Here is an 18,311-nt window from a genome sequence, read left to right on the forward strand (position 1 = left end):
TTGAATTAGGGCAGTGACAAATCACCAAGCATGCTTGAGCCAATTAGATTTTACTTAGTCTATTACAGTCTAGCATTCTGCCTATCTCAACTTTATGTTATTTTCATTTAAAGCCTTTATCTCTATACTCTTAAGTTTCCTGCGCTTGTAACAAACCTCGTTCCATCTCTTCCTTGCTGTTTTTGTGTCAATACTCTAAAACGTCTCCTGGTTATTTCGGCAAATGACCAGTTAACGCTCCAATCAGCCTTGAATTCCATCCCTTCTGGAAGGGTGGACACTCCCTACAGTCCTGGCCGGGCAAGCAGAGCTCCAGAGCCCTCTAGCGACTCCTAAGCTGCACACTCGAAGGACCCAACTGGCCGACCAGGGCACCTGCTGCGAGCACCGGTCCCTCACCTCCGTGTCTCCACTCTCGATGGCCTCGAGCAGAGCGTCGTGGATGAACACGTACTGCTCCTCGGTCTGGACGAGGTAGTTTCGCTGCTGGCGGATGTGCCGCAGGAAGCCGTAGACGTTGACGCTCTGCCGATGCCGCATCTGCTTGAGCATGGCATCCAGAACGATGTAGGTGCCCGTCCTTCCTACACCAGCACTGCAGTGCACGATCATGGGTCCTGCAGTGGGAGGGTTGGCAGCAGAAGACTTGGCCACAAAGCTGAGGACTGGCAGAGGATGGTCTGGTACCCCATGGTCTGGCCAGTTGGTGTAGTGATACTGGTACACCGTCCGCTCAGACGCCTGCTTCTGCAAAAGGTTGGAAGCGGTCAGTTGGGCCACGTGTACTGGCATTGGAGGAAACGGCATCCTTCGACTGTGGTTTTGTAAGCCTCGGCGAACGTTCCGCTGCTCTCTTCTGCATGCCTCAAAGAATCATTTCACATTTGTGGGAGCTCACGTAAGAGATCTTTCGTGTTACTGCCGTTGGGCTTCCGAGTGTGACAGACGCGAGGTACCGTGCAGTAAACGCAACAACACCAAGGAGCACTTCCGAGTCAGTGTGGTCTGCATTGCTTCTAACCTTTTAGCACATGCCAAAAGCAAGGTGTGTTTGCTCAGTTCATGCCACAACTCCCACATTGTCAACGCAGCTGCGACAAAAAGAACAGGCATGCCAAGCAGATGACGATAAGGCTGCATGTTTAATCTGATAGTGGGAGTACAGAGGTGGGAGAAAATGCGTGCGCTCACCTTCTTCACTTTGATGTTCTTGATCGCAAAGGTTCGGACGGTGTATGTTGCCATGACAACCTCCTGGACCAGCTTCACTTGGATTATGCCATAGGTCTCAGTACCTTCCTTTGGCCAGTACATATCACACTTACGCTGCAATGCAAACACGAAAACAAGACGTGCCTAAGTTTCAACCCCAGTAGGCTCGTGACATACAATACACTGCAACAAGCTGGGGATTTGTTCGAGGAATGGAACCATAAGTAATTCTTCCCGCAGGTGATGTAGCTCAGCGAATGAATTCACTCTCAAAAACGACATCACAAAGAACACAATTGAGAGGCAACAGAATACCTGTTGTTCTTTAATGCTTAAGCGACACTAATAGGTGAATCGTCTGCAGAAAGTAGTGACCAATATTTTTTGTAAATAAACCAGATAACTGCAAGAACAATAGGTTCCAAACACCTTACCTGTCAATTAAGTGCACTGCAGGTGTACAGAAAGCACAGGAATTATTTTTATCCAAGTAAAACTGAACTAATAGGAGATTACGATGAGAAAAGCACAATTTAGTTACACAATCACTGGAACAGTCAGTTTTGCAACAAACTCTAGTCAGCAAATTGAATGTGTTATGCACAACAAGCATCACATTGCTGTCAGCAGACTGACACAGAGTTGGCTAGACAGATTTGTTGTTACACAGGCACGGCTAAATGACACATCAATGGTATAACTCAACGGCTCGCATGCTTTTGGAGCGCAATTCTCAACAATTCAATTAAAGTAATTAGCACTCATTAAGCCTACTCTGTATTGGTCTCACTTAGACGAAGTGTATATGAATAATATTATGGCCAGCACAGATTTAACTGGCAAAGCTTTAACAATCCAGAAAAGCTTTAATGGCCATACATTCAACACAAACCTTTCAAACGTTGAGGGAGCCAAGCCTTGTCTGAATTGCCATAAGGTAATGATTAAGTCATGATTAATCATCAATCAACATAAACCGAATGGATACTTTACGTGAAAGAGGAGTGAAGGAAAAGTAAGTTTCATAATATCCTGCTTATCCAAAAGCACAAATGAGATATAGCTGTTAATGTGTGACAGGACTAATGGAGCCATCTGGCAGGAATGCTTTTTGAACACATAGCAGCGAATCTAAGCAAATTTTTATCTCTCGTTCCTCATAGTTCTTAGCTTGCCAACTGCGTTGCTTTGTTTCGGGAAGCCAGAAAAGTTTGAATTAATACTACTTAACTGATGATGCAGATTTTTCCCAGTAGCCACCATTATTTGTGTGGTAAAGGCTAGATGGGAAATTGATCTGCATCACCCCTGTGAACCAATCCGACATACCACGGCAAGTTGCGTCCCATGACTTATGCATTATGACTTATGCAACAGTCATGCTTTGAAACACACCCCAGAGGAAACCTCAGCTAATGGGATAACCTTATCAAACTGCCCCTAATCAGCAGTTTTGCTAAAAGACAGTAGAATGTGTCCCCTTTGGCAGTAATTTTCAAATAAGCCCTGTTGTGAAAATTGCTGTGCTAAATCAAGCTGATGCAAAGAAAATTACTGTTAACATTAACCCACTCTTATCCAAATTTAAATGCACATTTGACTCAGTTTTAAAGATTTAAACGGCATATTCAAATAGTTAGCCCATTTACAACTCTCTTAACCTGCCCAACCTGACATATTTTGTAAATTTGTCCAGTAATTACCCCGCATTGCCTACTGGACTTCTGATTCACTTAATTAATCCAATCTCCTAGGCCTAGATCATACCGTATAGACTCGTGTGAGGACCACAACCGTGTAAGGCCCGCACCCCCAAATTGGCAGCAAAAAAATTGGGAGAGAAAAAAATTCCAGCGGAGAAGTAATTGCGTTCGGTGCCCCGATGCCACGCGCGTGCATCTGTGAATTTTCTTGCTGTGCATACTTCCGCACGCTGCTAATAGATGTGGCGAGAGCCGGGGTGCGCACAAGATCCGGGGTGTGCGCAAGTCGCCGGCTGGGCCGGCCCCGTTTTGACCACAAGGTTCGGTCCCGTGCAAGGGCCGCAGCTCGTCAAAATTGAAAACAGTGCAGATCTTACACGAGTCTATACAGTACATCGTTCCTTGATCAGTGTCCCCATAGTTGCCATTATGTTTACTCAGTCTAGATATTAAATTGTATCAGCATGCACTACTAGTGATATTGCTTAGATATTTATGCTGTCCTGTGCTGCATATTCAATTTTCATATTGCATATTTGCATATTCAATGCTATCTTTATTGGGCGCTGTTTTTCTTTACATGTAGTAGTGCACTAAGCTAAAGCTTTCAGGCTGTTAACAGTCACTAACGTAAAAAAGCAAACAAACAAAACATCAATTGATTTCAATTTTAGAGTAATTCTTTCTTCATATTTTTCTGGATTACGACTAGATATCGCATTATATGTAAGAAATTTTAGTGTGTTTCACGAAAGAAAAGAAAGAGGAACCACTTAGCTAACGTGATGAGTAAAGTTACTGTGGTATTAGTTGGCTTGCAAACCACGACAGAGAGCACGAAGGACAGAAGAGACTAAAAAGATGACAAGGCACACCGACAGATGATTAGGTCACACTTTTTCTTCTCGGTTAGTCAAATGCAACGGATGTTAATCTGGAGTGAAACATGCAAATGAACCAGGCGAAAGAGCGAGCAAACTGATAGCCACCACACGTAGAATACAGGAACAGTGACAGAGAAACATGGAGTCTTTAGGGAGCCAAAGAGTATAATAGACAGCATGACACATAGAAGGAGCCTTTAGGGAATCAAGAGTATAGAGAGAGCCACGCAATCCTTCGCATGCAATACTCACAAGATCATCCAACTCTGCCGAAACGCTACGAGCGCGCTGTTTTGCGTGTCCCCGACCGAAAACGAAAAAGAGACATGAGGAGGAAAAAAAAAAAAGAGACAGAAAAAGAGGAAAGAAACGCCACAAGACAGATCAAACAAGAAAAGATAAGAAAAGAGGGAAGACCAGACAAAACAATAAAAAACTTAGTATGTATGTAAGAAATGCTATGAGTAATGGAAGATGCTTTAGATGTTCTCATTCATGATGTCATGTTCTGTTATGTTTCATGACAGAACACACTAATTTATCTAATGTCCAAAGGTTGTCTCCTTCTGTGTACTTGTCATGAGTGCAAGTCAACCATCTCAACGTAAGTGCTATGCATGTTCTCTGTGGAAAAGGTATGGAGCCACAACTTGCCAAATTTTTGGGATACAGTGTGACATACTATTTTATTTAGAACCTTTATTTAAGACTACGAGACTCTGTATTAGCATGCAGTACCTTGCGTGGCGTGAGCAAGGTTCTGTGTTATTATTTTCTTATCCCTAGTATAAGAGTTCAACATTGAATCTGTCGTTGCATCACTCATGCATCTGAAATGAAATAAAAGTCAGGTGTGTGCACGACATAGAATTATAACAATAATGAAGGTCTTTTAGCTCTATATGCTATTAGTGCCGAGAATGTCCTCAAGAAGTTGTTCTATACCTTTCATCATGTTTGTGTGCTGTATTTGAATGTGCATCACACAATAAGGACTAAAGAGAATAAGGTGAAACTACGCAACAGTTAAGGTCTGGCCTGGCTTATATGATGTCTTTATTTAAACGCAGCATGGAGACCAGGACAGGACATAACGCACATGGAACTCTTCCTCCCCCACACCTGACCACAACCAAGTATACAAAGAAGATTAAAACTTAGTCACTTGCAGTCACTGTTTATTCATCCTTATGAAAAGAATGACAACTACATTGCTCTTGGAATGCATTGAATCGGCAGAAAACGCCAACGTTAACACAAATTCTGGAAACGACGAATTCGTCTGCTCATCTTGCATCAATGGAGTGCTGCTTGCTTATTGAACATAACAGACTAATCAGACTATCAACTAAGAACATCGGTTGAGCTGCACGTGGTTATCTACTGCAAGCAGTGCATCTATGCAAGTCATCAGTAACCTTCTTTCTTTAAGCCATACTTTAGCCTTTTTAAATGCAAGCTTTTTCTAATGAAGTCTAGTTGTTAGTGCAGCAATGTCCTCGCCCACTTCATGCTTCTTTGTCTCTGTTTCTAGTCTGATACCTGCAGGATAATGAACAACTAACCCAGCTTCAAGTTCTTTTGACGTGTTTGCAGTATTAAAACACAATTTATAATTTCCTTGTCACTACAACTCCAGTGATGTGCGACTGGCAGGTGCAAAGAAGTGTGCCCCTCAAGGTGCAGCGTAAGAAAGAGAGTGAGGGACAGTGCGCTCACCCGTCCTCTTTCTACCAGGTTGGTGATCATGATGATGATGCAGACCCTCTGCTCCCAGATCATGCGCCAATAGTCGTCAAAAGTCGAGGGCAGGGGGCCCTGGGTGCCTATGTAGGCCCTAGGCTTGTTGTAACCCTGTTTGCCAAAAGGGATGAAAAAAGGGAGAAAGACGGGACGTTGATGGATCAGTGTCGCTGGTCACAGTTACTCTCTGGTAACAGTTACATCAGTCTTACTGTTCCTAAAGTACTTTCTAACAAGACAGTGATAACAGTGACAGGCACGGGCAAGTAGTAACATAGTTAGCACTACTTGTTGCTCAGTCATAAGAAACAATTTGAAAGCACTTAAAGATTTCCTTGTGTCACAGACCATTTCCATGCACTCTCCACCCCCGTCCCCATTTTTGCTTTGGTGTCAAGTTTATTGTATTTCGTAGGATATAACTTCTGAAACCTCAAAAGATATGCAAGATAATGAAACATATGGGGGAGGGGAAGATATGAGAAGAGTGTTAGGTCACCATTGGCCTGACTAGCATTCAAAACTTTTTTAAAACACTACAGCCTTCATACTGCTATACTCCACTGAAATTTCACTGCATACTTAAAGAGCAGGAACACTAATATATAAACAAAAGGTGTCGATAAATAATACTGTAGAAGCTGAAACCTGTGGTGGCAGTGCTCTTGCTTTCCAACTAGTAGTACTCACATCAATGTAGTTAGCGTTGATGTAGTCAGCTGATTTCTTCTGGCCAGGGGTAGGCTTCAATATAACACGTGTGTGGTCATCTGCAAACATTAGGTGACAAAAGTGAACACACAAACACACAACAACAACCATCATTAACTACATTATTGGTCAGCAAGGCTTTCAAATCACAGCACTGGTCTGCAGTCCTGTAGATGACTTGCCATTTGCGACTTACGCTCTGCGTCGTTTTGAGTTGAAGAACATTGGCTATAATAGAGCGCAAAACAAAACGAAGTGACCTATGTGTGAAACACTCCACAAGAACAAGGAACAAATGCTCTTGGTGAGCTAATTACAGTGTGAACATCCCATAGCAAGGCTAGGTATAATGGTACATCCCTTCGGCGATCAGCTACCTCAGTGACTTTAGCAGCACTATGCAAAAGCATACTGCACACAATGAGTGATGCAATTATTGTAGCGTGTTGGATATAATAATGAAATTCTTTCCCTAGAAAAGCCATTTTCTGGGAAAGTGGAGCACTATAGATAAAATGACATAGGAAAATACTTATAGGGCAACAATGCCGATACGATCGTGAATCATCGCAGATGGCAAGATGAGCGTGCTCTGTGAGCTGGCGCACAATTTTGTGCATTTCTAAGAGCTGTCCACAGCAATTCTTGGAGTGCCCAGATGGTATAACGCTATTGCCAGGCCATACCTCATGCAGACTGATGTAGAGTTAAAGACGTTGACAGAGCTTCACTTCGACACACAACTTGATTTTAGCTTCCTGAACGCTAAAACTGAGATTTCATCTTTTCGATGTCCCTTTTCTACCAAGTGGCTTCTTCAAAAGTGGTCCCACAGGTTTGTGCAGGTAATCATAGAATAGAGCTAGCTTAAAATGTGCACATTTTCGATGCAGCACCTTGTCAAGGTAAGAACAAAAAGAAGCCCTGCCCTTACATAAGCATACAGGCGTTTTGAGAAGGCAGTTTTAATCTCACTCCAAATACGATGATGATTGCTCGCTCTTTATGAACAGAACTCTACAGATAAATAAATGATAACTGGTTATCATTGCACATGGCCAGAGTGAGCTTAATTGCTATAAAGTGAGTGGTTATCATTATATCTGTATTGCTGTAATGACTGGGTTTCTTCATTTCGTGACGGTCATTATAAGTGGACTGTGCTGTAGCACCAAGATGTGGTGGGACCACCGTTAGCAACACCATCCGCGGAATCCGTTCTGCTGGCCTGCTGCCAACGAGCAGTCTTATTCAAATGTGCTCTTATCTTGTAGACAGGTTGTCGGATAGCAGAACCTTTGCACTACGATAGTGAAGCTCCTCAGCTGCAAAGGGCTTGCAAGTTAACTGCTGCGAGATAACGTCGGCGCAAATGCGGAAGACGCGAGGCACAGAAACCTGCAAGACGTACATGCCACGATGTTGACATATCGGTTCTTCCCCTTGTTCTCTGCCATCTGAGAATAGTCTGAAGACAGATCCAAATCCGTAGCCTGCTGGAGAGACTGTAATGGGATAGGAAAATAAAGAAGATATTTTAAGCTGAACATCACGACCTCCATCACAATTCAATTAAAAAGCTTATCTCAAATGAATTCCAATGTTTCTGCTGGAAGAATACCCAAGTACAGTGGAAAGGTAAACATGAAGAGCATGCCATAGTTAATACCAACAGCTCTGGCAGCTCTATAAAACTTCATAAAAAGAAGATTTCTTAAATAACTTTTGAGCCGCACAGAAGCTATTTGGGCTCTGGGTATTTTCTACCGATGTAAGGCATAACATGGTAACTGCTTCCTGGGAAATCATCTAATGCAATCGTTGTCGCTGCCAACTTACTGTTTCTAGTATCCACTAGTTTTTGTGCCTCTTTTCCGAGCAAGTCACTGCACTGTGACGAATCAATAATCAACTCATCATGTTTGTGTTAAAATGATCAATGATAACTCATTAAAAGAGGCAGCTTAATAAACTGTCAACTGAGGCAATCCTGTCAGTTCAAATAAAGCTTAAAGCCAGCTCTGCCTGCACTAGTAGAACTTTCCAGTGCAGTAAACATTTAGCTTGGTGACAAATGGTCTTTTTCTTGTGCGTATGTGCAAGGTGTCCCTGTAATATACAGTATGATGCACTCTTAAAAGAAACACCTAAAGACAAGCTTTCACGCAAGCTAGTTCATGGCCTGCATAGCAGATGTCCAATTTCATGGGTGCACACACACACACACACACACACACACACACACACACACACACACACACACACACACACACACACACACACACACACACACACACACACACACACACACACTCAATGTGGTATGCACAAAAAAAAAAACCGGATTGAGCAAGCACACACGAATAGTGGCCACGAGACCCAACTGCCCAGAACAAACCAGGCGGGCGACACAACAGCAACAGTTCTTCTGCTTTGATTGGGCAAAAGGGGACTAACATGAAGCACCATGCAGACAGTTATATGCATAAGCATAAGCCTGCAGGCATTCAAGTCATATCTTCATTGTAGTTGATGGTACATTAGTAGCTAACCCAACTAACCTGGTGTTCCCTTTTACAGTGAACCTCCCCCCCCCCATACCAAGCATATCTCACACTTTAAACTGTGAACAGTTATGTGCTTATGACTGTTGTGGTTTTGTATTTTGACTTACTATTCCAGAACTACAGTTTCAGGACCTCTGGGTTCCTTTTTCTGTCGTCCTTGCAGTTTTCTACGCAAGAATTCGCACGCAGCACCTTAAACCTGAAATCGTGTAGGAGTGCCGTCTCGAAGTTTGACGATTTTCTCTTGTAATATGGTAAAAGTTGAACTTATGTGTAGTTCAAACACCTCTCATTATCTGGAGCTTTATCACTGCTAATGACACAGTGTATATTGAACTCGTATTACTGTCATTAACCCACCCTGTAATGATCTGGTGGCCTGCAGTATCCAGAACTAAATAAAGAAATCAAATTTAACAATTTAAAGCAGCACATTAAACAATCAGCGATGCTATATTGAGGGGCTCTGGGTTCATTTAGATCTCATGAAGTTTTCCAATGTGCGCCCAAACCTAAGCGCATGGGCATTTTCGCATTTGGCTCCCATCAGAATGCAGCCACTGGGGCCTGGAAATTGAACCTGCTACCTCCTTGGACTTTGGGGCAAATAAATAAGTAAAGTAAAAACATGCAAAGAAGGACACACAAACAACACACCTCGTACTCCCTCGAGAACCCGATATCTCCATCGGCATGAAGGTCAGCCACGTGTTTTGCCCATTGGCTCACGTGCACAGAAGCATACTCCGAGTCGTCTGCAATGAGCAATGCAGGAACATGCTCTCATGTACAAAATAGGTGGCGTTCATCGTGTGAACACCACAATGAACATTATTCAAGCCCCCCCCCCCCCCCCCACTTCCCTGAACCTGTAGCAAAAGCACAAGACATGATTACAAAGCTTAAGACAACAACATGTTTTTCAACAGTCGTCTGAAATCTGTTAATTTTTTTCTGTTTCTTCTACGAGTGAGGCAGTGAAGGCAGGCTAGCATTTATTTACCACACCACAGCCTCTGTCCACAAATGAATGCCCCGCACACCAAGTCACAACTATGCTCTAAGAATTCATTATGCAAAATAGAAGTGAGGCGTGCAGACAGGACACAAGAGTAGAGAAGTCGTCTTCTCTACTCTACTTCTCTACTCTTAGAGAAGTAGAGAAGAGTAGAGAAGTGTCCACTTCTCTACTCTTGTGTCCTGTCTGCACGCCTCACTTCTATTTTTGCATAATGAATCCTTACCAACTAGCTCAGCTTTCTGTCGTTCAATGCTCTGAGAACTTCGCCTATAACCCCATCTCCACCCCTTTCTGGACATGCGACTGTGCTCACGACAAAAAAAATTAAACGCCGAACTAACACTCTGTGTGAACTCATAGCAGTCACTTATGCTGTGACGCACTTTGCTGCCAGCAACACAATTATCACCATGGCTTGACTGTGATGGTGACTTCACAGTCACCATGTGACTGTGAGGTAACACACCATGATCTGACAAAAGCTTGCGGTCATGTGTATAGCACGTGCTATACTTTAGAATAACAGCAACAGCAGACCTTTTAGCACTATCAATTGAAGTCAAATTTATTAACAACACATGAAAATCCTGCTGAAGGCCTTCCTGGTAAGAAAGCTGCACGCGTACAGCTTGGCGGGGGCCAGTATCCAGCGCTAACAAACAATCTAGAATGTGCTGTCCATGCTATTGATAATGGATTTAAACTACGTACACATATCTGCACCCTAACAGAGATATACTATATGCCTATACACATATATAACTATACATACATGTTCATTGATACTTGCACATACAGACAGATGTATACATGTACTACCCAAGTGCCCTAAGGGGCTCATATAAGAGGCCCACACATATTGCACAAGATTATCAGTGCAATTACAAAATGGTGTGTGACATTATACAGCTCTGTCCATCAACAGTCAAATATTATTATAGTACTTATAATGGATGATGCTAAGTAGATGACACTATGCCTGTGTTGCTAAGCGCATTTTGCTCTTGGCCACCTGTCATAAGCAGCTTTACTGGCAACCTAATTGGTGAACAGGCATGTGGCACTTAGACAGAGCAGTATGTAACTGCTGGACGTATCCAAGCATATAAAGCTTCAAGCGAATTGAGCTGTCGATACCAGACAAGGAAAAGCGCGCGTCAAACACCAAAGATGTGGCACTCACCAAAGGTTTCAGAAAGTTGCGGCGAAGCTCTGTTTCCTGGAGGGTCGTCCAAGTAATAGTAAGCGGCCTGAAAATATTTTCTGCAACGAGAGAAAGAGCGCAAGTGTTACTGGACTTGCTGTACGCATGAGATGCTGAATCAGACGACCCCCCCCCCCCCTAGCCTTTCCTTTCTGTAAATGGTACCGCCAAAACTGAAGTCCTAATTAATGTGCAAATACACATTTGCACATGACAAAGGAATAAGGTTCACTTCATCCAACAGTCAAATCTTCAACGTTGCCAACTTCCAAGCATTATGGGAATCACTTGAAGCACTGACCAACTGAAGCCTCAGCTCGGAGCCAACGTTTCAACAATGAGACTTAACTGTGTCGACATCTGTTTGCTAAAGCGAAACCAGTCTCTCTGTACGTCTTGTATGTATGTCTTGTAGAAAATTAAACTCCTCAAATCTCTGGCCAAGAAGTGGGTATCAAAAAGGTGATCCACAGAATAAACCAACAACCTAAATTTAGGTTTCTTTACCTCAGTCCTTTTTTGAACATAGGTATCACTCCACACAGCAGCCAGAATATTGTTACAGGTTGATGTAGCTGCAACACAAAAGCATTACATTATGCTTGGCACATTACATTATTATAATACAATTAACAGTGCTATCCCTGAACAATTAACACAAACATGGAATGACTTTCACAGACAAGCCACCACGAGGAATGGAAACCAGGCACCTGAATAGCCTTGGCAAGTTCCCGGCGCAATTCTTGCAGTACAAGTCCATGTGGGCTCAAACCCATCCGGCATGAAGTTCCCGTCGCAAGACACCGGCCTCTCATAAATGCACCGACGCAAGCGCGTTTCGTCTTCCGATTCACCCGAGGCGCTCCCCGTCCTTATCTCGGAACCACTCCACGTGCTATCTGCTATCACGATTACGAAAATGGCGGACAGGTCTCTCGGCAAAAGCGCCGCGGTGTGGCACACGGTGTGCGACGAGATAACGAAACCTCATGGCGGGAACCTGAAATGGAAAACGCTGCTGCAGCAAGAGGCTGTGAAAGGGATAAGCCATCGCAACTGTAAAAGGCTGTGATAAGGAGCTGTGATAAGGAGCTGCGGCACAGTGTGTGCTTGCAGTGCACAAGAAGACTGTTGGGAGTCTCTCCAGGGATGGCATAAGAAATAAATAATAGTAAAAAGGTGGGCAACATCTCCTCCTGTCACGTACACCCGGCATTGTGGACTGAGAGAGGACATTTGAAAAGGATTCCTGCAGCAACAGCTGGGCAGATAATAACTGATGCGGTTTTGCACCCAAAGGCTGCACAGCCTGCTGTGAGAGCTGCTGTACTAGATTAACTGATGGGTAAGATATATATATATATATATATATATATATATATATATATATATATATATATATATATATATATATATATATATATATATATATATATATATATAAACACAGAAATGCGTGTAGGTAGTGAGATAGGCAGGAATACGTAGATAGGCAGGCAGGTAGGTAGATAGCTGCTAGATAGATAGGCAGATGGGTGCATGGGTCGATACATAGGCAGACGGACGGACAGAGAGACAGACATAGATAAGGTTAAACGACCCCCCCCCCCCTTCCCAAAAAACGAACACAGGGGCTTCGAGAGACGGTGTTGTGAAAGGTTCCAGACTAAGTTGGACCAGACGAGGTCCTTTAATGTGCACCCAAAACTTGGTACGTGAGCGTTCTTTCATTCTGCTCTTATCCAGATGCGATCGCTGTGCCCAGAAATTGCACCAGCGACCCTGCACTCAGGAACAGGCTGCCGTAGTCACTGAATCATTGTGGTGCAGCTCAGAGCACTCTAATCAGGGTTCACTGTTTGTGACGTCAAGCCCATCACCGATGAGGAATGTGTTAAAAAGAGTGGGAGATAAAAAAAAAGTTCACCAGAACCCATCTGACAATGACTGTCAATGGCAATGAATATCAATCAATCAATCAATCAATCAATCAATCAATCAATCAATCAATCAATCAATCAATCAATCAATCAATCAACCAATCAACCAATCAAATTTTATTTAACCAGGAAATCAATATAGTGCCACAACCACACTGCCACCGTTGAAACAAGTTATGTACGAGGTGTGTACTGTCGCGGGACTCCTCTTTCGTGCTTCCCTAAGGACACTTGGCGGCATCTAACGTAGACGCCGTAAAGCCTGCGCGCGGCGTTGGAAACGCGTGGCGCAATGGTGCATGTAAAACGCCGAGGTGTGTATCACGTGGCAGCCAGGCCCCTCTGTCACGCTCCTTGCCAAGTATGCTGCAGCTATTAGTAGCGCTCCTGAGAAGTGTGCGCATGTCCTCCGAGAGAAGAAGCACGGCGCGCCAGTGCGTGCGAGTGCTGAGAATTGTTCCCTCACTTGCCGTACACCCACTGTCACATACACAGTGACCCGAGTTGGCGAGAGGTTCATTGAAAAGCAGCACATAACCAGTACATTCGTGGTGCAGTGTGCAAGAGCGTTGGCGTGACAGACGTTCACTGAAATGCGCGGCACATACGCAGTGCATTTGTGGTGCAGCCTGCCAAAGCTGTCCTTGAAAACCCTTGTGAGAATGGTTTCAATTCCACTTGGCATCGGAGAAATTTAAGGGATCTTTCTCATCATTGTAGAGTGGCACGTTCCCAGCAGCACATATCTAGTTACCCAAGTTGGCGTCAAAGACGTTCATTGAAGCGTGGCGCACATCTGCTGGCGCATACCGAGTGAGCCAAGTCGGAGTCAAAGAGTTTCACTGAAGAGCAGTACACGCCCACTCCCGCACCTACAGCGACCCATGTCGGAGGGAAACAGGTTTGCTGAAGAGTGGCACATATGTACACACAGCCACATGCTCGCTGACTCAAGTTTGTTTGACGACCGCTTTCGAACCCTGTTCCCTCATCTCAGCAGCCCGATGCTCTACTCATTGAACCATGGGTAGCCCAGTGACCCAGCTTTACGGGAAAACAGTTAGATATGAAAAAAACATAGATAGTACATAGATAGAGAGACAGTTAGATAGTCAGTCCACAAGAAGTCCATGAAGTACCCCAAGAATGCCCGCACATAAAAAGAAGGTGGTGCTACTCACTTCCACAGAACAAAGGAGATGATGGCCAGAAACAGCGCAAACGACACGCACACCACACCGGCCACCACGGCGGCACTCAGGCTGGGATCGGAATAGGCACCATCGTTGAAGGCTGCACACCAATCAGAAAAATTGTGTCAATGGGACAAACATTGTCAAGAAGGGGAAGAGAATCAAACGGCAAGAGGGGGGGGGGGGAACAAAGCCACAGACAAGCGTTATACTACTGCGCAATTATCCACGGGAGCTGAAGAAAGCCAGACGTGCCCTGCTCGCTTTCTCAGCAGCTTTCTGGCATGCTCGGCTCACTCGCAAGACCATTCTCAACATGCGCGGTTTTAGGGGAAGTTGGCTTAGCGATCGCCTGCGGCATTCAGCGGGATGCTTTCAGCCTAGCAGGAGTTGCAGCGCTGCCCGAATGAGAAAAAAAAAAACACATGTCCCCATAGCTCCCATATCCAATAATCTCATATGTTATATGGGAACAGGCGAGTTTTTATATGAGATCCCTATATGTTTACGTGGGATTACTGGATATGGGGTTTGTGGTGCACATGGGTTTTTCGATAGGGTAGCACTAGCAAATGAGAGATGCAGTTGACTTTCATTAATACGACCTCGTAGAGCAAGTACCAAACACGTACCAAAGTACCAAACACTCGTGCATGTGGATGTGGCATGCGGCGGGCCAGTGGTACCACATTTTGTGCAAAGGCGAGCGCTAAAGTGGTATGGAAAGACAAGCAGAGAACATGAATGTGTTGCAAGTAAGCCTCTTTCCTCTTCATGCTCTAAACCATCTTTCCGTACCTCTTCAATACTGGCGCTCCCTTTTGCACAAAACAGTAATCTGAACCAACAGTCCCTGTCCAAATGAAGTCGCATTGTGAAAGTCGACTGCACCATTATATTAGTTTCATGTCTAACAGTGAGACTCACAGAAGCCAGATGCTCAATGGCTAGCAAGACGTGCAATGTCATAAAGCAGCGCGCACACAAATTCAACTGCTGGAACTAGGCGTGTTATAAATTTCACGAGCCTCCCAGATGTGGACGGAAGGAGATCAGCTTATGACGAAGCACCCCCATGCTAAAGCCAACTACTGTATATCAGGCTTTCCCATGCACACTGACCGTCAGAAAGGGCCAACTGTACGCTTGAAGCGTGAAGAAAATGTTGTACCACTTACAGCCGTCCCGCGCCTGACGTACCAGCCCTGGCTTCCCAAACGTTTCGAGTGCAAGCTCAACCACCTCGATTTGACTAAATGTACTGCTTAGCATAGCCTTTCTGTGGAATTAAGTGAAAAATACTGTCACAATGCTCAGCATTACATCTGCGCTTAAGTTGATAACATACCTCCCCACAGACATCTACAGTAAGAGGAGACATTTTAGGCTCTGCTTAACCCAACCATAATGCTTACTCAAACCAAACTAGAATGAGGTTATCGCTCAAGTAAGTTAATCGCTCGATCCTTACTGCACTGACTCACCAACAATAATGGCAAGGTCAAAGAAGCCAGGATGCACAGCTCAATATATGCACAATCTAATATGAAGCCACAGAGGAAACGCTAAAGCACGTGGCTCAAACAGATGAGCAGAGTGTTGCAGAAGCTTAACCCGAAACAAGCACAACACCAACGAAAAAGGCAGGCATGCTAGTTGAGAGCAAGGGGGCAACAGCTAGGCATGCACATGCAGCAACCCAGATGAAGGATGTGCACAGACGTACGCATGTCACCAATATGTCACCATCCCAAAACACAGTTAACGAGACTGGAAGGGATCACTTGTGCCGTCACATAAATGTCTGTCAGAATGTCACATGCGTTATCATGGCGTATCACATGCACACTTTCAAAGGCCATTGAAATCCGCAAGCCCCATTGGTTCCTTTCTGCAAGCTTGCACAAAGGAAGCCTATTAGGCATGCAAATTTTAAAGGCCTTGGGTTTAAAGGTATTGGGTTACCGCACCAGACAGAGGCTGAACTTCAGCCAAGAGCGCAAGCCAACACAGATGCACCATCGAAAGGCAAAGAGACGGAAAGCGTGCAAAGCTTGAAAGCAGCCGGTGACATGCAGAAGAAGAAGAGGTTGCAGAAAAGGAGAGAGAAAAACAACAACCGTTGAGAGAGAGAAAGAGAGAAGTGGTGAGAGACGACGCAGGCCCGGCGTGTGGTGTCAACTTACTCTGACACTTACTCTGGAGGAGCACCTTCCGGGAATCAGAAAACTGCCCTTTGAACACGGTCGTCTGGTCAATGATACTCCGCGTCGCCCCCTGCACCTTCACCTCGTACAGTGTGTTGGCCGTCAGGTTTGGTATGAACATCTGGGAGCAGAAGAAAGGAGGAAGGGGGAAGGGCAAACACGTTCACAAGTGAAGATGAATGTCAATCAGGCACACAGCATGAATACAATGTTGTACATCATCTAGGGCAATGCCATGCGCGTCATTATCATGTCCGTCGTAGCTGTGACAGATAGCACCACTGTTCTGTTCCAGCGGACCCAACATGTTTTATGTGGTGTCGCCCCAGACAATGCACACATCGAATTTATTGTGGATGAAACAGGCAAATAATGCCCGCAAACATAACATTAAGCTTAACCTACTGCAAAGTACTACCTCTGTGTGAAAACTGAGTAGAAATCAGCAAGTGGTTTAGCTGGAACAATCATGTATACTTCACACTCCTGTTTATCCAACCCTCAGTATACCTGCGTCATTTGGAACTAGGCTTCTTACACGGTCCACAATTTCATTCCAGTGGGCCTTCAAGCAGAACGGGATACTCACGACATGGTCTAGCCGGTCGGTGGCAGCCATGGCGATCTCCTCAAAGCCCCAGGCCTCCTCCGAGCGGTAGTGCACAAAGTAGTAGTCCACTTTGTTGTAGTAGGTCTGTGGCCGCTCCCATTGCAGGAAGAGACTGTCCAATGACTGGCAGGTCAGGTTCACTATGGTCGGCGCACTGGGGCCTGCACCACAAAAATAGAAAGCACCAGCGTCACGCCTCTCTTTCAAACGATCCGTGCACGGCCGATGAGGCATCAGCACAGCAGCTTGTGCACGCACCCTGGACGTCCGTCTGTATCTTGAGCAGGTTGCTAGACTCCCCTATATGTTTCTGCGTGAAGGCGTTCACCCAGATGTCGTAGTACGAGAATGGCCCTGCATAGCACATGGGAAGAACAGAAGAGATTATGTCTTTGAAGGAAAAAAGGCATCTATAAGGTTGGAGTGAACTAATGGACTGCCCTGCAGACTGATTGGCTCTATGGCAGCAGACCTGCAGGGTGGTCCGGCTACAAGCGGCATTCACCAGTATACGGAAATAGTGTGGCATACTAACTGAGCCGCACCCTGCCAAGTATACCTGCCGTCCCATGCAGTAACTGCCCACGCAGTACCTCTAAAAAATCGACAGGATTTCTACATCACCCCTCCCTTCTTAAGCCAGAGGCAATGTCTCTATTTTGTCTTCTAAAGCAAGCAACAGCACTAAACCCAAAATAACATAAAAAGCATGTACCGATGTAGGTGAACACCGAGTACATCAAAAAAGTCGAAATGTGCGACAGTGTGGAACTGCACATGCTGCGTGTCAGCGTGGATGTGTCCTCAGAACCCGAGGCGCTATCAGCCGCGACGCACACAAATATGATTATAATTACCTGGTCCTGTCTACGAACTATGTCGCTCTGCAAGAAATGACAGCATGAAAAAATTGCTGTATGTTCGCAATTATTTTGTGTGAAGGACACAGCAGTAATGCGCCTGCCGTCGGGTCTCATTGTTGTCCTCAGCTTGATCAGTAAGTGAAAGCCTATTCTTCCACCTGCGGTAGCGAAAGCTTTCTTCAAGCTTTCTTCAACCTCAATCTTAGAGCTTCGCTTCTCACAGATGGCCCCCACCTTGTCCCGCATGTTCAACCATGCATGCACACTTTTTTTGTATGTTTGTGCATGTGCCCGTGTGCATGAAACACAAGCTTTATACCAGCTGTACGCTGCTTCCCGTGAGTTCTGCTTTATAATTGGGAGGCGCGCCCAGTTTGTAAAGTGAATATACGCTTTCTTAATACGTCCGTGAATGAGTGACAGTCACCAGTTTGCCCTTTTGATACGTAT

The 18,311-nt window shown here is 44.8% G+C and overlaps 1 protein-coding gene across 4 annotated transcripts in view; it reads right to left on the reverse strand.

Annotated features, from left to right (window-relative positions):
- The window catches only part of LOC142557465 (putative receptor-type tyrosine-protein phosphatase mosPTP-1), a 241,324-nt gene that overhangs the window by 15,041 nt on the left and 207,972 nt on the right, over positions 1 to 18,311 (reverse strand). For 2 of the 4 annotated variants that reach the window (XM_075669335.1, XM_075669337.1), the window contains 12 exons: positions 17,257 to 17,352; positions 16,978 to 17,159; positions 16,368 to 16,509; positions 14,170 to 14,281; positions 11,025 to 11,104; positions 9,478 to 9,575; positions 7,665 to 7,758; positions 6,233 to 6,312; positions 5,519 to 5,653; positions 4,052 to 4,087; positions 1,192 to 1,326; positions 400 to 747 (listed from right to left, as the gene is read on the reverse strand). In XM_075669335.1, the coding sequence (XP_075525450.1) occupies positions 400 to 747; positions 1,192 to 1,326; positions 4,052 to 4,087; positions 5,519 to 5,653; positions 6,233 to 6,312; positions 7,665 to 7,758; positions 9,478 to 9,575; positions 11,025 to 11,104; positions 14,170 to 14,281; positions 16,368 to 16,509; positions 16,978 to 17,159; positions 17,257 to 17,352 (1,538 nt within the window). The remainder of the gene's footprint in view (positions 1 to 399; positions 748 to 1,191; positions 1,327 to 4,051; positions 4,088 to 5,518; positions 5,654 to 6,232; positions 6,313 to 7,664; positions 7,759 to 9,477; positions 9,576 to 11,024; positions 11,105 to 14,169; positions 14,282 to 16,367; positions 16,510 to 16,977; positions 17,160 to 17,256; positions 17,353 to 18,311) is intronic. The other 2 variants (XM_075669338.1, XM_075669339.1) reach the window with 2 other exon arrangements.

Source organism: Dermacentor variabilis, chromosome 9, assembly GCF_050947875.1.
Source record: "Dermacentor variabilis isolate Ectoservices chromosome 9, ASM5094787v1, whole genome shotgun sequence".
NCBI lineage: Eukaryota > Metazoa > Arthropoda > Arachnida > Ixodida > Ixodidae > Dermacentor > Dermacentor variabilis.